Below are 22870 nucleotides of genomic sequence, written 5' to 3'. Positions count from 1 at the left end.
GCCATTTTGCCCAAACCACGGCAATCTGCATGATAGAAAAGAAAGGGGTTTTCTATTTGGTCATTCAGGAATTTCCGTAGCCACCATTTTCCCTTTCTATGACCAATTAGCTGACATGCTCTTCACTTCATGTCTGTAAGTATATATAGACTGATTTGTCCATTCACTGCTTATTTTCTTCCTTTTTCTTATATTAAAAAGGCTAACCTTGAAAATATATCTTTCAAAGATCTTTCTTGGGATACAAGCGCTGTGGTATGACAGCAAAGAACAAGACTTCAGGTCTGGCTCTGCCATTATTTGTGCTGTGACATTGGACATGCTTTATAGCCCTTCTCTGTACCCTTTATCACTCCACACCTGCCCGTCCCAAATCATAAAGCCTTAGACTTCTAGAGTTGGAAAGAATTTAAAGTAAACAGCACCATCTCCTCCTTTTATTCATAAGGCAAGTGAGGCTAGAGTAGCTGGACTTGTTCAAGATCACATGACAAATTTTTGGCAGGGCTGGGATATTGAACCTAAGGCTCCTGATTTCCAGAACCCTGTCCTTTTTTACTATGACTCTTTTGAGACTCTCCTAGCTCTGAGCTTTCATTGTCCTGTTAATCAGTGCCACATACTATAGAACTCTTAATTGCTTCCTGTGTTAATCTTGTCTCCCCAAATTGTGACATTCTTGAGAGCAGGAGCCACTGCTTCCAACTGATTGATTGAGGAAGCAACCATTGGGGGATCCCACTTGGTCAGTGTCAAGATGGAAACCAGCATTTTAAGGCTGCAAATTCCCAGAAGTTTTGGGAAGTGATAAGAAGACGAGCAAAGAATACTGAATGGAATGTCCTGCTGCAATGCAGAGCTTAACTTGCCTGTCCTGTGGTTCCTTTCCTGGGCTCTCAGATAGAGCTGGAGCTATTTTAGCAAGGCCTAGAATAATCAAGTCCAGGTGGCTTGCCTTTCCATAGCAGAGAGGGGTAGACAATAGAGCTTATGGTATCACCAAACTATTGTTTTCTGCATTGCATAGAGGTGTTTAGAGAGTGGGGAGAAAGGAGGAAGCAAGAGTTAAGAGATTTGCTGACTCCATGGGGGGCTCCTAAAAGGTTATATAGAAATCATCCCTTCTGACACACACACACCATTTAAAACCCTGTCCAAAATTCTAATCGAACTCACTTCCAGCACATAACTGGGCATATATTTGGCTCCTTATGGAGTGCAGGGGGCCAGAAGGTGGGAGCTCTTTTCCTTCCCCAGGCAAAAAACATGGATTCAGTCTCCCCCGCCCTTCCCCTGTTGCTCAAATAGTGTTTTTTGCTCAAACCCCTTCTCCCTCCTCCTTCTGTAATCTCAGCGCCTAGCCCAAATCTGTTTTCTTCATTGTAACCTCAGCTTCACCGCAATTAATTTTTTTCCCCTCTGGTCACAAGATAATTCCTGACGCCAGTGAGTCTGGAGGTCAGACAACAGCAAATTGGGGAACAAGGCGGCACTAATTCCTTACAAGTTTCCCTTGAAAAATCTTTTGCTTTAAAAAAAAAAGAAAGAAAGAAAAGCTTCTTTGCTGTTCAGGGATTTATGACCTCGGAGGAACTGTGGGTTCGAAGTAGTGTTGGGGCTGTGGGTGGACTGGCAGGGGGCAGGGGAGCTCAAAGAATCTGGGGCGCTGCCAGGAAAAGGCAAATTCTTAAAGTTAATGGTTTTAAGTGATTTTTGAAATCCTTGCTGGCAAAGAGGCCCGCCTCTCCCCAGTATCAGCGCTTCCTCATTCTTTGAATCCACGACTCCGCGGTATTCGGCGTCAGACCAGCCGAAGAAAGCCTGTTTGCAATTTAACCGCGCTGTGAACGCCCAGGGTCGGCGCAGGCGGGGCCTCGGCGGGCTGTTTTGCATAAAGGGGCGTGTCTTCCAGCCGGGCTCTATAAGTACCGGCCTCGGCGAGCGTGCACACATAGCAAGCTGCTGTAGGAATTTCTCTAGCTCTCTCGATCTTGGGCACTTCCAACCTCATCCCTCAACATGAAGGCGTTAAGCCCGGTGCGCGGCTGCTACGAGGCGGTGTGCTGCCTGTCGGAACGCAGCCTAGCCATCGCGCGGGGCCGCGGCAAGGGCCCGGCAGCCGAGGAGCCGCTCAGTCTGCTGGACGACATGAACCACTGCTACTCGCGCCTGCGGGAACTGGTACCCGGAGTCCCGCGAGGCACTCAGCTTAGCCAGGTGGAAATCCTGCAGCGTGTCATCGACTACATCCTCGACCTGCAGGTGGTCCTGGCCGAGCCCGCCCCTGGACCCCCGGACGGCCCGCATCTTTCCATCCAGGTATGCGTGGGCGTGCGCGGGGAGCCAGGGGTAGGGCTGAGCGCCAGGGCTGGGGTGCTGCTGCACCCCTCGAACTCCCAAGTGCCATCCATGCTTAACTCTTTTTACCTCTTTTTCTTTTCTCTCAGACAGCGGACCTCTCTCCGGAACTTGTGATCTCCAACGACAAGAGGAGCTTTTGCCACTGACCTGGCCGTCCTGGCGCCTCCAGGTGAGTATCCCCACCTTCTCGGGGGGTGTGGGGATGGGGGCGCGGTGGTGATTGAACAGTAAATCTTGGAACTGGAAGGCCTTTTAAGGGAGTATATTCCCCTCTGTTTAGAGAAACCAAGGCCAGAGAGGGGCAAGTAACTTGACCGTGGTCACATCAAATGAATGACGGAACCCATTTTCATCCCTGTGCGCGTTTCAACCTTAAACGCACGTTGCTATTGCCCTCCCTCAGTGGCCAGAGATCCAAGAAAGCACGCGCAGGTCCGACTAAATAAAACAGCCGTTCAGTTAGTAGTTTGGAGTCGTAAAGGGAGCCCTCCCAACTGGTGTCAATTCCAAGAGGGAGGGGTGGTGCAAGCTCCGCCTGTGGTCCTCCGGCGCCAACTGGGTGGGGGTAGCGTGGGGCGCGGAGTTATCAGCTGGAGGTAGAGACCAAGTTTCCTCCCTGGCGCCGGCCAGTCTGCGGACGGCCCCCGCCTCGGCGCGCTCGGCGGAAACTGACGGCTCTCTGGTCTTTTTTCCTCCCCCACCCAGAACGCAGGTGCTGGCGCCCGTTCCGCCTGGGACCCCAGGACTCTGTGGCCGGAAGCCCGAGGGCATGGATGGACCCCAGCCTCTCCCTGCCCACTTCACTTCCCAAACCCCTGCCTCGAGGCTGGACCTGGTGCCCGGGAGCGAAGGACTGTGAACTTAGGTGGCCTGAAGAGCCAGAGCAAGCTCTGGGCACCGACTGGGCAACGTCACCCAGCCCCACCCCACCCCCAAGTTCTAAAGACTGTCAAAGAGTGTGGAGGGGTGTGTGGTGGGGGGGACAGTGGCTGCTCCAAACTCTGCCAAGGCCAGCAGTAGAGCTGGTCTTCTGGTCTCGGAAAAAGGCTGTTGCCCCGATTATGAACTCTATAATAGAGTATATAGCTTTTGTACCTTTTTTGCAGGAAGGTGACTTTCTGTAACCATGCGATGTATGTTATTAAACTTTTTATAAAAGTTAACATTTTGCATAATAAACGGTTTTTAAACACTTGGGTGTATAATTTGATTCCATCAGTGCGAACACTCTCACAAGGCTGAATTTAGGGGAAATAAATGTTCTTGGAGTCTGGGGAAAGCAAACATTTATTCTCTTTTAAAGGAGATGGGAAAATGCCCAGCTAACAGTGGGGTGGAGGGAGGGGAGCCCTACATTCATTGAGGGTTGGCGCAGAGAGTATCCGGGGCCTCTGAGGGGCTGTGACCCACCATTAGCTCACCCAGCAAGCTGGGCGCTCAGGATAGAAATCAGGTCTGCGGTCCCAGTTCTTAAGTCCCTTGGGGTTTTTGTGCTACGCTAGCAGATGCCTGTCGCCTTCAATCCATTACTTACTCATGCCTTTCTAGCAGGGGATGTGGAAGAGGAGAGCCTCACCTGGTGCCCCAACAGGTGGTGGTTCATAGACCCACTTCAGAAATGAACAAACGGGTCACTGGGTCTGGTTTCACTTCCCTCCGCCTGCTCTCTGGTTTGGCTTCCCCTTGGGCTTCCGAAATTGGGAAACATAGGAGAGGGGTGTCTTCCCTCAAATCCCCAACCATCCTGATCAGGGTTTTTGGTGCTGGTTGGGAAATCCTGGCACCAATCTCTCCTCTACCATCAGGTAGTTGGAGACTTTGACCCTGAGCTGGGAATTGGAATAAAGAGGCCCTCCAGCCTCATTCCTTCTGGCATTTCCTTCCCAAACACCTGCATTGGGAGCCTTCTCGGTGAGCAAGCATCTTCATTCCTATTTCAGAAATGGAGAAACTGAGGTTCAATGGATAATGGGTCAGAGCCAGATTATCACACACAGCCCCTTGAGAGGCAGAGATGGAATTTTAATCTTAACTACAGTGACTAACATTGTGACAGGAGCGGGGCCTGAGACTGGATATTCCATGGGGCCAGGCCCCCAACCCATGCCCCTTTGCCCCCTACCTGGCAGCTCCCCAGGTGGGTTCCACTGGCATCTGGCCTCACTAGATTCCCGTTTATGATATGATCTCATCTGTGTGTTGGCTCCTGGCATGAATTAGTTCAATATTTCATAACAAACAGCTCACGTCATCACCACCCTTAACGCTTTAACCCTGGTGAGCTTTCAGGGGTGAACAGGGGCATGTGGTGGGGAGGCAACCAACCTGTCTTTGCCAGGTATCCTCCCAGCCACCCGGTGGTTCTCAACCTGTTTTCTGGTCTCCTCTGATGATCTGATGGAAGGTATGAACGCTCTCTTCAGAACATAAACACATACAACTTTGCAGAGCAATAGCCAATCTCCAATCCCCTGGGAAGCCCTCAGTCTTTCATATGAGGAACTCTTACCTCAAGACAAGAGGTACAAGACCCAGGCTGGATCATTAGTTGGGTGTGCTGTACTGGCTCTGGAGACAGCCACACCAGGGTGCAAATATTTGCTCTGCCACATACTGGCTGTATAACTGAGCCTCAGTTTTCACATCTGTATAAACTTGCTGATCTTGAGGATACGATTCTGAGGCACCTGGCCCCACATTACACCATTAATTGCAGTAGAGCCAGGCACTGAACTCAGCATTCTGTACCTTTTTTGCTGCTTCCTGCTTGCTCAGAAGTTTGGGGCTGTGGAATGCTAGAAAGAGCAAGCCACTTCACCTCTCCAAGCCTCTCTGCTCCCTTGCCCAGCAGCTGGTGGTTCTTGTAATGCTGCCTCCCTGGACAGAAGATAATGGTGGGAAAGTTCTTTGAAATGCATCACACACCTACAAGGTATTATTAAGCTAATTCCAAGGAAATTGCCTGTTAGGTCTGCTGAGACTGAGCTGTTCAGGTGGCTGAGACAAAAGCTGAAACCAGCACACCAATTCATTAGTCCTTAGAGAGTGAAAGCAATTTAGCCCTAAGGTCAGAAAACTCTCAGAAAAGAGCATAATGTCTTCTGTCATAATCACCTATCCAGTGCCTACCAAGTGCCAGACTCTATTTTATCTTAATTTTTTCTAATCCTTATCAAAATCCATAAAGGTCTCATTATTTCCACTTTACAGAGAAAACGGACCCACAGAGGCTGAATAACTTGATCCAGGTCACACAGCAAGGATTTGTAAACCCATCTCCATCTCGCTTCAAAGCCATGTTCTCGCCTCTGCTCCAGGCTGGCTTTCCCCTCACCATCCCCTGGGCCGGGCACAGACTAGGTCTCCAGCGGGTGCTGGCTGAACAAAGACCTAAGACCACCCTAGGTCTCCTTTTCATTTGTAAAAGGATGATGATACCTCCCTTGCAGGTTTTGGTTCATGTCAAAGGTAACACGCCTAAAGCATCCACCAGGCTCTCTGAAATACAAACTTCACTTTTAATTGCGTGTCTCAACGTGCATTACACATCAGCTCTCATATGCGGACATTTGGAAGAAATTTTTACTTTGTAAAAAAAAACAAAAAACAACACAAAAAACACCCACACAAAACAAACAAAAGAACAGGCTTGGATCAGGCACAGTAACTTGCCCGCGTCCACACAGTTCTTAAGCCACAAGACAGGGGCTCGAATCCATGTCTTGTGACACGGGACGTGGTGGTGCCCATTGGAGAAGGCCATTTATAGAGCTCCTCCGAGCCGGGGGTGCGCTGGACAACCTCCCATGATCTGTCTCCCAGGCCTCACCACCTCTCACAGCCACCCCTCTTCTCCAGGCCCCAGGCTGCACCCTAAAACCTCCTGTCGCTCTTTCCCTCTGAGATGCTGCTCTGGGTGCCCGCTGCCCGCTCCCCGCCCGGCAAGAAGAGAGCCGCTCTGCACGGAGGGCTGCTCGCAGGCGGGCGGGGGCGGAGCCTCGGCCACGTGGACCCGAGCCCGGCCGAGCCGAGCCCCGCGGCCCCGCCCCCCGGCCCGCCCCCGGCCCGGGGACCGCGCTCCCCCCGCGGGCCCTGGGGGCCGCTCGCAGGTGTTCGCTGGCGCCCGGATGTCTGAGCTCTGGCTCCGCTCTGGCTCCGGCTCCCTCCGCAGCTTGCGGGCGGGGCTCCCAGCCCATCCGGAGTCTCGCGGCGCCCCCGCCGCTCTGCCAGCAGCGTGGCCTCCCGGTTCCCAGCCTCCCAGCCTGGGGGGCCCCCCACCCAGCGGAGTCGCTGACCCAACTGCTCTCCCGCTGCCCCCAGCTGCGCCCGGGCCGCTGCAGCCTCGGCGCGCCCCCACCCTGCTTCCTGCCTCGGCAGTTTGCAGCTTTGCCCAGGCCGAGCGGCGGCCCTGGATCGCACCCCGTCCCTTCCTTCCTTCGGTCAGGCAACTCGCATTCCTCGAGCGCCTGCGACGTGCCCCGCACACGGCCTCTCTGACCTCCTGAGTGTGGCCGAGGCCCACGGGGGTCCTGCGGGAAGCCTCTGCTCCCCATCCCGGCCTCCCTCCCTCCCCACCCCGACCCCCCTCCCCACCGCCTCGGTCTCCTCTCTCAGAGGTCCTGTTTCACTCATAGAGTTTAGGATTTAATTGCTATCTGATTATTTCTCCTGTTAAGAGTCAGTGTGTGTGTGTGGGGGGGGGGGGGGGGATCGGTTTGTGACCACAATCAGGGGTCAGTCTGAAAGAGTGAGGGGTCAGAGTGTGGCCGGAGTTGGGGTTCAGCCTGACTGAGGCGGGGTTCGGGGGTAAGTGTGGGTAGAAGTTGGCAGCAGTCAGCCTGTGGCCGGGGTTAATGGGGTGTGAGGGTTAGTCTGAGTGGCATCAGTGGCCAAGGTTAATGAGTCAGTCTTGGGTAGGGTCAGTGGACCGTCTGGATCAGGGTAGTAAGTCACCCTGAGACCAGGATTTGGGGGTTTCCTTGGACAACTCAGATGGGGGGGCGCTGGAGCACATCCCTCCATAGTCTCCCCCTACATCACCCAAGGGGTGGTGGAGCTGACCTGCCACCGGGGGACCCTCCCTCTCCCGCTCAACACTACCCTGCTCCTGCTTCGGGCCAGATTGTGGCCAAAGGGAGCCCAGACTGGCAGTAACACTGGCCATGGGAGGGAGACCTTGGGCTTTCCCGGGCCCAAGCCTGGAGCCACCCATACTTAACAGATAAGCTAGTGCCCTTCCTTTTCCCTTGTCATTTGCTCATAAATCTAAAGTCTGTCTGGGATGGGAGGGCCCTTAGAGGTCCTAAGTGTGATCAGAGAGGGGAAGGAACCTCGTCAGGGACACACAGCAAGCTAGTAGTCAAGGGAGGACTAAAACCCACGCCTCCTGGCTTCCCATGACACTCGGCCATACTCTGCCTCCCCTGAGCAGGGGTTATTCCCCCTAAGAGATGGTAGAGCGAGGCCTCACCCACAGCTCTCACAGAGGGTCTGCAAGGGCTGGTGGACTTTACACACACACACACACACACACACACACCCCTGAGGATCTGGAAATGTGGAGGCAGGGAATGGGGATTCCCTAAGGCATTGTCTCCTTGTCATTGCCACCCAGCCCCCTCCCTCCCCTTCTCATTAGGAGTAAATGAAACAAGGGTGGCCAAGCATGAGTTTGGAAGCCTGGGAGGGGAGAAAACACTTTTTAAGAACTGCTGGGGAAAAGCTTAGCTGGTTTCTTATGGAAACATATGGAACTCATTATCCTAAATCGAGGTGGTCGCTGGCCAGCTGGCAGTCGGTTGGTTTGGGGCTGAGTGTGTGTTGTGTGGCAGTGAGGGTACCCAAGGCGCAGCAGACTCCCCAGATCACCCGCCCACTCGCTGACCCAGGTTCTTCCTGGACTTGGTTTTGTTTTCAGCCTGGGCCGTTCCTAGTCTTAAAAAAGGGGGTGGGGGGAAGAGGGTGTTCAAGACACACTGGGATATGGGACCTATAAGTTATGCAAGGAGGAGATGAAGACTTGGGGACCATCAGGACAGACAACCACACACCCCCCCCACCACACCCCACATACCCTGACTCATACCAGGGGCCCTTGGCAGGTTTTGCTGTGGGTCCAAATGTGAGTAGGGCTGATCCCAGCTTCCATTGAGGATTCATCCAGACGGACCTCCGGGGGCCTAAATGTTGGACCTGTAGTCTATCCATTGTATTTTCCACTGCAGATTTGACTCCCTATACAAATCTAGTGGCAAGAAAGTGTCTATTTGGTAACGGGGATGCGGTGGGGAGGCTGCCTCCATTTCACCCCTATGAGGTCACAGATACGAAGGGACCACCAAAGGTCACCCTGGCGTAAGGGTCAGAGCCCAGGTCTCCAACACAGCCTGCACATGCAGAGCTGTTGCTGTCGGCTGCTCATTTAACACTTGGTACAAACCAGTGGGCCATACAGAGTGAGCCCTCCTGGTACTTTCTGTGAGTCTGAGAGTCAGAGAGATGCTGGTTGAACTTCTAGCTTCGTCCCACATCAGCTATGCCACCACAGGTAAGTTATTAATGTCAGATTCTCACGTGATTTGCAGTGGGGCTTAAATTAGAGGACGTAGGTAAAGCACCAGGCACTTGGGAGGTGCTGGCTCTGTGACCCCCAACTGTGGAGCTGGCTGGGCATCATTGTCCGATTCCTAACATAATTCCTTCCTTCGTGTTGTTGGCATAACCCAGTCACAGCACCTCCGCATGGCCTGTCCAGCTGAGCCCTTTCAACCACACCCAGGACAGCCTGGTGCCTTGAGAAATAGCACAGGACTGAAGGGGGTGAGGGGCATGGCCTGCACTCCCAGGCTCTGTTATCGTAGCAAACTCTTCTGAGCCTCAGTCTCCCCTTCCCCACCAATAATACTGCCTGGAACCTGTCCACAGAGTGAGGAGTCAGTGAGGAACTGATGTCAGGCACCCAGAAGGCTGCCAGCATGGGGCCAGCACTCGGTAAGGCACAGCTAGTGAGTAGTGTTGCTATTCCTATTTCACAGATGGAGAAACTGAGTACCAGAGCTTGGAAGTGACTCATCCAATGTCATGTGGGAAGATTCCCTCACGGACCTGGGGATTCAAAGCCAGGGCTTCATGCTCCCATCAGGGCCCAGCTGCTGCTTTCTCATTATTGGGATTTGTAGTAACTTCATGGCAAGTGTGTTATCAGCTGGTGGGAGGAGAGAGCTTCAGACCTCTGAGCCTGCCCAGGCTCAGCCTGATGCAGAACCAGCTCCCTCATGAAAGCGCCCCCATCTAGAAGAGAATGGGGGGTGGGAGTGGGGGACCCAGAGGCCAGAGGACCTGGAGACCAGAGATGGTGGCATCCTGGGCATGAGCAGCAGCTTTGTGATCGGACAGAGCCTGTGCTCAGATCCTGTCTCTGCCGCTTCAGAGCTGTCTGAACAGCTCTCTGAGCTTCAGTGTTTCATCTGTAAAACTCCAAATAGTAACTGTTTTAATAGAGTTGTTGTAGGAAATAAGACAACAGAAGAGAGAACCTGGTGCAGGTGAGCTGCTAGCAATCGGTAGCCCTTATAATTGTACCAAGAGGAAGTCGGGCGGGAGCCAGCGGTTGCTTCCTCGTCATTCTCAGCCCGAATCTGTTTGTAAACTTTCAATCGGATAAACAGTGGATAACATAGATGTTCTAATATTGGCTATTGAAATGCCTGTGTGTGCCCAAACTCCTCTACTTAGTAGCTGTGTGAACTCGGACAAAGTTACATAACTTCTTTTGTCTTCAGTGTCCGCATCTATAAAATGGGGATAATAAAAGTCTCTGCCACGGACAGCTGTTGTGAGGACTGAATTCATGAACATATAAAGCTCTTAGACTAGTGTTTGGCACACAGTAGGGACCCCCAAATGCCAGTTGCCGTTCATTCTCTTAGCATTTTGTGTTCTCAGACCTTCTATAGCCATCTGTGCTTTAATATAAAATCATAACGTCTCTCTCTTGCTTTTGTGCGCGAGCTCTCTTTTTTTTTTTAGTAAAATTGACATCTCAGGCCCTACATGGTTTGACTCAGTGGATAGAGCGTCGACCTGTGCACTGAAAGGTCCCAGGTTCGATTCCGGTCAAGGGCACATGCCCTGGTTGTGGGCTCAATCCCCAGTGGGGGGCTTGCAGGAGACAGCTGATCAATGATTCTCTCTCATCATTGATGTTTCCCTCTCTCTCTCTCTCTCTCTCTCTCTCTCTCTTCCTTCCTCTCTGAAATCAATAAAATATATTTTTTTAAAAATTGACATCTCAGGAAGATGTACAGGTTTTTATCACATGGCTTTGCGAGACCCGGCACCCAGCCAACTTCTCACACAGTCACACGTGTGCATGTGCATGCACATACGCACAGAGGCGCACACTTTGAAGGCCGTGCTACGCTATGCTGCTTCCCAAATGGGCTGAAACAAGTTCTCTTGCTTGGAGAACTGCCTGCACTCTTCCTCCCACTCAGCGTGCTCTGTGGAGGGAGGCAGGAAAGGTGCTCACCTCTCAGCAGGAGCATAGTCCTTGGCAAAACTGACATGGGAGGAAGTCCTGGCTCCAGCTCCTCACCTGAGTGTCAGAGCCCGGGTCCCAGCCCTGACTCTATCCCCTCCTTACGGTGCAACCCTGGGCACAGAGTTTCACCTCTCTAAGCCTTGGCTTCTCGTCTTGTCAGAAAGGCAACTGACCATGTCTACCTGTCAGCATTTTTGTGAGCATTAGAGAAACACATAAAAGTGCAAGGCACAGCCTGGCTGGCGTGGCTCAGCAGTTGAGCATCGACCTATGAACTGGGAGATACAGTTCGATTCCCGGTCAGGGCAGATACCCGGCTTGTAGGCTCGATCCCCAGTGTGGGTGTGCAGGAGGCAGCCAATCAGTCGATCCATGATGCTCATCATTGATGTTTCTATCCCTCTCTCCCTCTCCCTTCCTCTCTGAAATCAATAAAAAGATATAAAAAAAGTAAGTGCCAGGCACATAGTCATTGCTCCATACACGAGAGCTCTTAAAAGCCTGGCTGGTTCTGTAATTCTGTAAAAGCTATCTTTGCTATATTCTTTAGTAAAACAGGGCTATGGTCCCTGGGCCTTACATAATCAATATACTCTATTGCTTTATAACACATCTATTACTCCAATAAAGGTGTTCTTTTTCTCCTAAAGTTATTTCATTTCATGTTTTATTCATATTTTACAATGTCTGGGCAAGTCGTTGGAGCCCACTGGGCCTCAGTTTCCTTATCTCTAAAATGGGAAAAATGCCTTCCTCACGAGGTTGTTTTGAGAATTCATGAGATGGTGCATGTAAAAGGGCTTTGTAAACTGTCAAGTTGAACAAGTGTAAGAGATTATGTTTTTGCACCCCCACTCCCCCTTCTCTCACCAGGCTGAATTCCTCAAAGACAGGAAGGAGTTTTATTAACCTTTGTATCCTCAGCATTGAATGTGTAGTCATAAGTTTAATAGCAATGGCGATATGGTGATAGTGATAAGAACTTTTATTTCTTGAACACTTAACTGTGTGTGGAGCTCTGACCTAAGTGCATTTCATGGAAAGGTGAGTGATAGACATTTAAAAATGTTTGGTTCCCTCTGCTGATGATTTAAGGTGAAACCGTTGTTTTACTTTCTCTTAGGCAAGTTCTGTCTTCCATACCGCAAGCAAATGATTTTTTGTTTTTTGTTTTTATTTTTGGAGACAAATTGATTTTATTCTTGGGTCTTATACATTGTCTGGCCAGTCCAGAGGAATAACAATGAGAGCAGTCTTTAGTTTCTTTATTTTTACAATGGGGCTAATGATCAACTTGCCTCATGGAAATGTGTTGCATAAATGACAATAACTTTCCCTTACTCCTCTCCCATCTGCACACACCCTTCCCTCGGAGAAGATGGTGGCAACAGGGCAAGATGATTGAACCGGGCAGAGAGCTGAGTCCCTTAACCATTCGTTTCTTTGGGGCACAAGGTGGCAGATCTTTCTGGAGTAATTCCCCAGTTCAGAGGCCCTCCAAGTCCTGCTCCTTCAGAAAATCTCCCTTATCTGCCATAGCACCAAGGATTCAACTCACCCAAATGCCACGTGCCCACCCCCTATAATTATGTGTTGCATATTCCAAGTAGATACAAGTCCTGGAAGGCAGGGTTATGTGTCAGTGGTTTGATTTCTATTTTTCCCAAGCACTTCCTCATATCATCTTATTTAATCTTGTATAAACCTTTCAAAGTCCCCAAGTCACAGAGAGGGCAGCTGAGGCCCAGAGAATTGAAGACCTTGTTAAGGCCACAGAGTGAGTGACAGGACCAGCCCTGTGATCCCAAACCTGCCAGGAGCCTGCCTGAGCCTAGGGACTCTCTGAGCATCTTGACACCAGGCTTTGTGCTTGGCGCTCACAGTAATTTTGTAAAGCAGGCGCTGTCCCCATTTTCAAGGTGAGGAAGCTGAGACTTGGACAGGCAAAATAACTTGCCCAAGTCCAACAGCAATAAGGGACAGAATCATGATTTGATCAGGGCTGACCCCAAAATGTGCTTTTTACTTACTACCCTGAGGTCTCTGCAGCTTTGCTGTTTTGGAGTCTCAGAAAGACGGGCCTCTCAGAGTCTCTGCGACAGTAATGTTGTACCCCAATGCAACAAGCGATTGCCAAGGCTGACCCCCACGCCCCCATCTCTCAGCCCCAGCAGCAGGGTCAGGGATTCGCAGAGCAGGACACATAGGCCCCTGCTGCAGCCGTGATCTGTATGGAGCGCCCCCCCCCCCCCCCCCCCCGCACGCCCGCCACCGCCCCCCCCCCCTCCCGCCCCAGCCAATCCCCAGAGCCCATTGTTTCTCCAGGAGACAATACAGATAAAGGATCCAGCCTAGTGGGCTGCCTGCATCAATCTGTAACCATGGAAACCCATAGGGAGACAATTCCAAAGCCCTCCCTGTCACCCTCCACCCTGCAGCTGTGGCTCCAGGAACCCAGCCTCCAGCAGAAGGGGCATGGCTGGTAATTGCCACTCCTCCCCCCTCCCCCCCACACACCACCACCAAATAGGACACAGCTGGGCTCCCCTCATCATACATCCTCCCCCCACATCCCCCAGTCCCAGAACTGTTGTTGGCAAAGGGGCCTTGGGTGCGTTTAAGACCAATTTCCATTGCAAGAAGGTCAGTTCTAAGAGGTTCAGCAGTGGTTAGATATGTCCTTGGGCCCAGGGGAAAAAAAGCGCTCAGCAGAATCCCTAACCATTGACCCGTCAACCAGGTCCCTGGGAAGGGCTTGGGTCCTCAGTGCGTGACTTCCCCCTGGTGGCCAGTTGCTGCAATTGTCAGCTGAGGCGCTGGAGAGGAAAGAACATTATTACTTCTTCTTCCTGGGTAGCTACTGTGCTCCAGATGCCCACACATATTAGATCTAATCATCACAACGCCCTCACAAAGACGAGGCTTTCAGAGGATATCCAAGAGGAAGGATACAGAGCAGAGAGGTCAAGAGGGTGAACCCAGACTACCCTGGCTCAAATCCTGCTCCACCATCACCAGCCCTGTGACCTTAGGCTAATCACCTAAACTCCCTGAGTCTCAGTTTCTTCATCTCTAAAGTGGGAGTGACAACAATACATACCTCATAGGGATGTGATGAGGATCCTAGGAGTTGAGATTTATAAGGCTTCAGATCTGGGGACCCACACATAGTAAATAAACAAAATCCCAGGCCCTGACACTCAGGTTGTGTGCTTTCGGGCATATCGTTGAACTACACCTGGCCTCAGTTGCCTCAGCTGTAAAATGGGGCTAATTATGACTTTCCTCACAGGGTTATGGTGATCACTGATGTGGATTTGGGGTGCCGCCGACCTCGCTTTGCTACTATTAGCATTGTTTGTTTTGGATCTGTCTTTGGCGGGGGAGGAATGATTATAGGGGCAGGGGGGATAGATGAAGAAATTGAGAAGTTATGCTTTTCCACAGGCCAGGAGAAGGAGGTACCTGAGACTTTGGCCCCCCATTTTTCCCCAGGCAGAATCACAGAGAGACTCTGACGGTGTGGCCAGAGACTTTCCTGGGGAGAGATTGGGAATGGCCTTTCAACTGTTCCAAAAACCGTTCACTGAGTTCACTTCAATAATCAGTTGTTGAGCTTCTACTCTGCAATGGGCACTGGGCCGCATATTGGGGTGTGAAGGTAAAGAAGAAACGGATCTTCTTCAATCTGGTGGAGAAGATAGAACAGAACAACAGTTGTCATGTTATTGGGGGGGAGCATTCCTTGTCCCCACCTGCTGCTGAGGAGAGTGCGTTTCTTGGGGTGCCGCTGGAATAAGGATGTCCAGGGGCCCCCATGGGAGGATGAGGTATTGTAGAAAGCTTTAAGTCTGTGGAATTACACCCTGACTTTCCAGGGTCCCGTTTCCCTTTGTCCCCGCACAGAGACGTGTCGCTGTGACTTCGGTAGGGCTAGAATTAAAGCCATTGCCCGCACAGTCCAATACAGCACCAGGCTAGCCGAATCTGTGTTCCCAGTTGCAGTCCATCAGTCCACTGCGTGTGAAGTCCCTATGGCCATGGGGCTTGGAGAACCTGGGTGAACGCAGGGAAGCAGGAGCAAAGCCAAAGGAACCAGAGAGCCAAGAGAGAGGGAGAATTCCTTTGTCTAGTGCAAACCGTGGCTCGTGAGCCACATGCGGCTCTTTGGCCCCTTGAGTGTGGCTCTTCCACAAAATACCAACTTCTGCGCATGGGCCACGAAGTTTCAATCGCACTGTACGTGCGCGCCCGCACGTGGTATTTTGTGCAAGAGCCACACTCAAGGGGCCAAAGAGCCGCATGTGGCTCGCAGGCCGCAGTTTGCCGACCACTGGCTCTGAAGAGTTAGAACATACCCATTTTTATTGATGTTGTGTGAGATCGTGTGTGCGTATGGGGTACACAGCATTCTCAATGACTTGTGTCTGAGGGCAGGCCTTTTTTTCCTGGTGGAGAACAGCATGGCCAAAAACAGGGAGAGCAGGAATGTCTGAAAAAGTGGGTATGATCAGAGCCTAAGGTCCCCCTCCCCCAACACCCCCTCCCCTCTGTGAAGGGGGCTGCAGATCAGATGGGCTGGGGGTGCGGTGGCCAGGTCTCAGGGGGAACTACTTGCCAGATCTTAAGCTAGAGAGTAACAAGGTCAGGTCTTCATTTTTAAGAGTTCCAGCAGGAAAAAGGCGGAATACATTGGTAATCACAGGAATTATAGTGGCTTCCCCCAAGCTCCTGTGGGCAACTATTGGGACCTGAATCCGATTGCTCCCCCGCCGCCACCCCAATGTGGGGCCACTACCACAGGACCAACATCTGTGAAAAACATCTCCAGAGTCTGGAAACCTCTGGAAAGAACCTGGCCAATCTGGTAGCCCTGGCCTTCTAGCAGGGTTCCATCTTTCTCATCCTTTTCCTTCTCCCCAAGCCCATAGGCCAGTGATTCCCAAAGTGGGCACTACCGCCCCCTGGTGGGCGCTGCAGTGATCCAGGGGGGGTCGGTGATGGCCACAGGTGCATTTGTTTTAACTTTTTTTGTATTACCTTTCTATTCTGAGTTCAATAAATAGTTTCATAATTTCAAACTACAATGTTTCTAATTTACACCTTTCTTTACTATATTTTACGAAAAAGGTAGAAACATTAATACATATATCTTTCTGTTTAATTGCTATTAAAATTTTTAAAAAAATAATTTCCAGGGGGCGCTGAGTAATATTTTTTCTGGAAAGGGGGCGGTAGGCCAAATAAGTTTGGGAACCACTGCCATAGGCAGAGGTTCTCAACCTTCCTAATGCCGCGACCCTTTAATACAGTTCCTCATGTTGTGGTGACCCCCAACCATAGAATTATTGTCGTTGCTACTTCATAACTGTCATTTTGCTACTGTTATGAATCGTCATATAAATATCTGATATGCAGGATGTATTTTCATTGTTACAAATTGAACATAATTAAAGCATAGTGATTAATCACAAAAACAATATGGAATTATATATGTGTTTTCCGATGGTCTTAGGCACCCCCTGTGAAAGGGTCGTTCGACTCCTAAAGGGTTGCGACCCACAGGTTGAGAACCGCTGCCATAGAGGGTTAGTTAACTTGACTAGAAAACCTCACAGGCTTTTGGCAGGTGCTGGCGCTCACCGCTAGATGGCAGCCTCAGCCCTTAAACCCCGTTGGCTTCCACCCAAAGACTGGAGGGAAGGGAAAAGGAACTGCCACAGGGAAGATACGCGGCCACCCTCTGACGTGTGCATCATTATCTCTATTTTTACAGTTGAGAAAACTAAGCGTCCAAGAGGTGAAGCCACTTCCCAAAGTCTCATAGATAAGCAGACACGGTAGAACTCTGCTTCTCTGACCTCAGCTTCCTTACCCTGAGATGAAACTGACCCACCTCTGGCAACACTAACCTCCTTTCCGTCTCTATAGATTTGTCTAATCTAGACATTTCGAGTAAGTGGAATCAGACAGCATGACTTTTGTGGCCTTTTGTGTCTGGTTTCGTTCACTTGGCATCATGTTTTCGAGACTCATCCATGTGGAAGCGTGTTTCAGCGCTTCATTCCTTTTTCGTAGCGGAATAATACTCCATCGTATGGGCACACAACATTTGTTTCTCCATTCCTCAGTTGATGGGCATTTGGGTTGTTTCTGCTTTTTGGTTATTTTGGATAATGTTGCTGATCATTCATGTACACGTTTTTGTGTGAACATGTGTTGTCGGTTCTCTTGGGTATACACTAGTATCTAGGAGTAGAATTCCTGGGTTGTCAAACTGTTTTCCAAAGCGGCTGCACCAATTTACATTCCCACTAGCAATGTAGGAAGGTTTCAGTTCCTCCACATCCTGGCCAAACACTTGTTATCGTCAGTCTTTTTGGTTATAGCTATCACAGTGGGTGTGAGTCTTGTTGTGGTTTTTATTTTCATTTTCCTAATGACTGATGATGTTGAACATCTTTTTATGTGCTTATTTGGTCTCTGTGTATCTTCTTTGGAGAATTGTCCATTCAAATTCTTTACCTTCTCAGTACATTTTGGTAATATGCTAAACACACACACGCACACACACACACACACACACATTCACATACCATCCCAGATTTACTTCAGCCATCACAAGAGCCCTATGAGGCAGCCATTTCTCAGGTGAAGGAATTGAGGCCCAGAATAGTGCAATGCTATGCTCCAAAGCACACAGCTTAAGGAGTGTCAGGCCCAGAATTTTTATTTCACAAACATTCATGTCGTATTTACTATGTGTCAGTCCAGAGAACCCATGAACCTCACATTCCAACAATTTTCCGGTAAAAGTATTATTATCACTAACAGAGCTACTCTGAAGTAGCCACTTGTTTCTTTTTTTAAAAAATAACCTTTTCTCTTCAATTATCAAAGGAATACATGCTTATTGTAGAATAGGCAGAAAAGCTATACAGAGAAGCACAAAGAAGATGGAGCACAGACACCCCTCCCTTCCTTCCCACAGCTCCAATATGGTTCTCTCTGATTTGGGATCCGTGTGAACAGGTGACACACTGGGGAGCCCCGAACAGGAGCTGTGCCTTCGGGAAGCTAATATTCAGCTTTCTGTATTTTGTTTGTTTGTTTGTTAATCCTCACTGGAGTATATTTTTTCCATTGATTTTAGAGAGAGTGGAAGGGGGTGGGGTAGAGGAGAGAAACATCGATGTGAGAAAGCCACATCAATTGGTTACCTCTCACATGTGCCCCACCAGGGTGGGGAACCTGCAACCCAGGTACAAGACCTTGACAAGAATCAACCCTCAAAACCTTGGGTTTGAGGGCCGATGTTCTAACCGCTTGGCACACCGCCAGGGCAGCATTTTGCATTTTGATCTGTAGGACTTTGAGGGAACCTGAGGCGTTTTTCAGGAGAAGATACACCAGAGATGAGGAAGGTTGCTATGGGGGCTTTGCCAGGGCGTTGGGCCTGACTGGGATAGGGCTTCTTCCTTTACCGGCTGTGCAACCTCAGACAAGTCACTTAATATCCCCCAAGCCTTGTTTTTCCTTCTGGAAAATGGGACTATGCATCCCTAACTTATCTAGTTGTGGGCTGTCCATGCCCACTAATGTCTGCAGCATTGGAACCCCTGGTTCATTGGCAGGACTTACCCTCCTTTACATGGGTATTTTAAAATGCCTCAGTGCCTAAGGGAGACAGATCTGAGTTCTGATCCTGGTTTCAACTTTAATCAGCCCTCGGTCAAGTCCTTTTACTAGTACATTTTTGAGCCTCATTTCCTCATCTGTCCAAATTATCCCTATGTTATAGAGTAGTTGGGAGGTTTCAACATAAAAATGCATGCAAAGTGCCCGTCTGAATGCTTTACACTGAGAAAGTGCTTGGGAAATATTAGCTATTAGAGGCCCGGTGCATGAATTCGTGCACCAGTGGGGTCCCTCGGCCTGGCCTGTAGGATAGGGCCGAAACCGGCTCTCTGACATCCCCCGAGGGGTCCCAGATTGTGAGAGGGTGCAGGCCAGGCCGAGGGTACCCCACCAGTGCACTATCAGGGCCAGGGAGGGACACAGGAGGTTGGCCAGCTGGGGAGGGACCATGGGAGGGCTCCAGGGTGTGTCAGGCTCATCTCCCTCAGTCCAGATCAGCAGGACCCCAGCAGCAAGCAACCAACCAGTTGGAGCATCTGCCCCTGGTGGTCAGTATACGTCATAGCAATTGGTCGACCGGTTGACTGTCTGCCCCCTGGTGGTCAGTGCACATCACAGCGAGCAGTTGAGCGGCCTTAGCATCTCATTAGCATATTACACTTTGATAGGTTGAATGGACAACCGGATGACCAGACACTTAGTATATCAGGCTTTTATTATATAGGCTTACCACCATCCTCACTGATTTATTAGCGATCACCACCATCCTCAAGCCCTGTATGTCTGGCACTCCCCGGGAGGAGGGCGCAAAGGTGAAAACAGGGCCTGGGTCCTGCTCTCCAAGGGTTTGATGTTTCACTGGATTTCTGAATTCAGACTCCTCGCTCCTGCCACTCTACCATTGGTGTTGGGCCTTGACGGATGGATCAGATTTGAGCACATGGGGATGGAAGGGAGGAGAGGCCTTGTGGATATGAAGACAGGTCAGCAAAGCCTGGGAACTGAGAAAGTGTGGAGCATGTCAACATTAAGAAACGTCCAAACCTGTAGAGAATTTTTATGAGTTTATTTGAGCCAAATTCACAGCATCTGCTGGGGAGCCAGATTTCAAATGCTCTGGAGAATAACAGTTTTGCAGCTTCTTTTGTGCATGTGAACGTCCGTGGAGGTGAGAGAAAGCAACAGGGTGCTTGGACTTAGATTATAGGATGGTTAGCAAGATTTTGTGCTCTCTTGAGGGTTAATACCCCCTTCCAGGGGTATTACATCTGGTTGAGATTAAAAGTGTGTTTACCTAGATGCCCAACAACAAAGGACAGGCCTTGCTTAAAACCTTTCACTAAAGTCAAAAGTTTGGAGCATAACTACCCACCATGACCTGCCCAGTTAGAAATTTATGATCAGATCGCCCTGTGAGGTTACTCTCCATAGAACCCCCCTTTTTTTCATCCACAGGTATGAATGGAAAACTGCAAGTATTTTATTTTTTAAATATTTCTTTTACTTATTTTTTAATATATTTTTATTGATTTCAGAGAGGAAGAGAGAGGGACAGAGAGCTAGAAACATCAATGATGAGAATCATTGATTAGTTGCTTCCTGCACCCCCCCCCCCCCCCAAACACACACACACACGGGATCGAGCCTGCAACCCGGGCATGTGCCCTTGACCGGAATCGAACCCGGGACCCTTCCTTATGAACCAGGCTCTATGCCGAGAGCTTTCCATGCATCGCTTCATGTAGGCCGGCGCTCTATCCACTGAGCCAAACCAGCTAGGGCAAACTGCAAGAATTTTAGTTTGATTCCATGTGAGGGCCTCGTCTGGTTCATCTCACACAAACTTTAGCTAAAACGTAAGTACCCACTATGCATGCACCCCTCTGAGGATTTTATATCCAATACCTTATGGATCCTCACAGTAGATGAAAGTGTCACTTTTGCCATTCCCATTGCAAAGATGAGGAAGTTGAGGTTCAGAGAGGTCTGGCAGTCAGACCAAGAATATAATGCTAGGGGTGAGTAGGGCAGGAATTCAAGTTCAGGGAGACAGACTGCAGATCTGTGCCCCACACCTTGTGCAGGAACCAGTTCCCAGGCAGTGAAACTCTAAAGCCAGCCCCAGCGGGCCGAAACTCAACCGCAGAGAGCTGGCTCTCAGCCCCCTTGCTGGCTCCCTTCTTTGGTCTCAGCCCCACCCTGCCACCCCCATTTCCTTTCCTGGCCCTGGGGCTCTGCCTCTTCCCCAAACCTGCTCTGCTACAATTTCTTCCAGGTTCCCACATCTGTAAAATGGGAATAAAGAGAGTGCCTGTGTCAGAGGGGTGCTGTAAGGATCCGGGGAGATGCCCAAGAGCTGGAGGCCTGGCACACAGTAGGTTCTCATAAATATTAACCGCCACCAATTTATATTTTTTCTGTCTTTAAGATTTTTACCACCACCGTTTACATAGTGTCTCTGAAGGCCTGTGAATTAGGCCGAGAGCGAGAGCATTATCCACATTTGATGGTTGAGAAGTGAAGAAGCAGTTGGTCCAGGGTCACTCAGCCAGAAAGAGTGGGACTTGACTCTGGGCCTCCTGGCCATTCTTTGATGGGAAGATGAGTGAATCATATAGTCAATATTTATTACTCACCTTCTGCCTGCAAAATCAGGCCCTGGGAGCTAAGGGGCATTCAGGGAGCGTTCCCACCTATCCTTTGAGGTTGAAAGTGCAAGAGACTGGTAAAGGGGAGGCAGTCAAGGAAGGCTTCCTGGAGGAGTTGAGGTTTAAGCTGGGCCTTGAAGGACCAGCAGAATATGTAGACTGGAGTAAAGGGGTCTGTGTACTGGAGATGGCAGAGATGTAAACACAGCAGCCACTCCTTCGAGGTTCCTTATGAACCAGGCTCTATGCTGAGAGCTTTCCATGCATCGCTTCATGAAATCTCCCCAGAACCCGACAAAGTGGTTGATACTGGGAATGAGAAAAGCTCGGCTCAGAGAGTTTACAAAACTTGTCTAGGGTCACACAGCTAGTAACGTGATAGGGCCTGGGTTGAAACCCAAGGCTGTCTACTGCAAAGTTTGGGCTCTTCATCATCACACATTATTGCCACCTCGGCCTCACTCTCTGAGGATGAGGACGAGGTATTCAGGCGGGGACGGACTCTGAAGGGCTGTAACATGCCAGGCTCAGACATGCAAAAGTCACACAGCACCAGGCGGGGTCGGCAGCCCTGGAATTCAGCAGCAGCCATTCGATAGCCAGGGTCACTTCTCTGAGCCTCCGCATCTCTAAACTGGAGAGAAGAGGAACATAAATGTATTATCAACGGTGAAGGTTTTGAATGAGGGAGGGAGGCTCTTGTAACAAAAGGATTGTTTAGGAGAAACCTGGAGATATTCAAATATTTACTGAGTGTTGGGCTCTGGGAAGACAGCTGTGAACAAGACAGCTCTGCACTCTGGACCCCCACCCACCCCCACCCATGCCTACAAGGGGCAGGGCACAGCTTGGGAGAGTTGGGGAGGAACCTTTTACTGGAACAAACAAGGGCTCAGGAGCTGGCCTGTCCCGGATTAGACTGCTAGTTCTCAAATCAGCAAATCTCTCCAAGGTACCCCGCCTCTCAGACTATGTCTCCATCTTCACCAGGAAGATCCTCATTCCTCTTCCCAGGATTGCTGGGTTCAATAAAATAAAACAATACAGCCCTGGTCGGTGTGTTCAGTGGTTAGAGCACCGGCCTGCACATCAAGGGCCGTGGGTTCGATTCCAGTCAGGGGCACGTACCAGGGTTGCAGGGTGCAGGAGGCAACCACTAGGCAACCAGTCCACGCGTCTCTCTCCCCATGCCTCCCTCGCTCCCTTCCACTCTCCCTGAAAAGCAATGGAAAAAATACCCTTAGGTGAGGATTAACCAAAAAATAAATTAATAATAATAATAATAACAACAGCAAATACATGCAATTATCTAGCAGGCGCACAATGAATGTTACTATCCCCCTATTAAGAGGTATAACTGTTAGGCTCCGTCCCTCTCCTGCCAAGAAAGAGAACAGATTCCTGGCTTTCATTCTAGTGAGGAAAAGGATAGGCATGCATCCATGCTGGCTGAGCAGCCATGCCACCTAACGAACAGTCCTCCAGCCTGGGTCCTGTGCTGCCGCCTGGGCTCAGGTCAGGACGGTTCCCGCCCCACCCTCAGGGACCCGGGCGCTCCCCCGAGCGCTCCACACCCCGGCCCTCCTTCTTTCCCCCAGGACCGCCCTCCTGGTCTGCGCAGCGGGTGTGGCTGTCCCTTTAAGCAGCAAAACTCCTGCTGCAATCGCCGACCGGGGACCGG

At 50.4% G+C, this 22870-nt stretch overlaps 1 protein-coding gene across 1 annotated transcript; it reads left to right on the top strand.

Moving 5' to 3' along the window:
- The first annotated feature begins 1937 nt into the window (after window positions 1-1937).
- Window positions 1938-3553, top strand: ID3 (inhibitor of DNA binding 3). Its single transcript, XM_070403171.1, has 3 exons — window positions 1938-2319; window positions 2448-2530; window positions 3067-3553. Exons 1-2 carry the CDS (start codon window positions 2020-2022, stop codon window positions 2505-2507), a joined length of 360 nt encoding a protein of 119 aa, XP_070259272.1. The 5' UTR covers window positions 1938-2019; the 3' UTR covers window positions 2508-2530; window positions 3067-3553.
- Window positions 3554-22870: the final 19317 nt, after the last annotated feature.

Source organism: Myotis yumanensis, unplaced genomic scaffold (genome assembly GCF_028538775.1).
Source record: "Myotis yumanensis isolate MYYU_CA2020_CCGP unplaced genomic scaffold, mMyoYum1.0.hap1 SCAF_2, whole genome shotgun sequence".
In the NCBI taxonomy this organism is placed as follows: Eukaryota; Metazoa; Chordata; class Mammalia; order Chiroptera; family Vespertilionidae; genus Myotis; species Myotis yumanensis.
The sequence above is the reverse complement of the archived record's forward strand: the minus strand, read 5'-3'. Positions and strand labels throughout refer to the sequence as shown.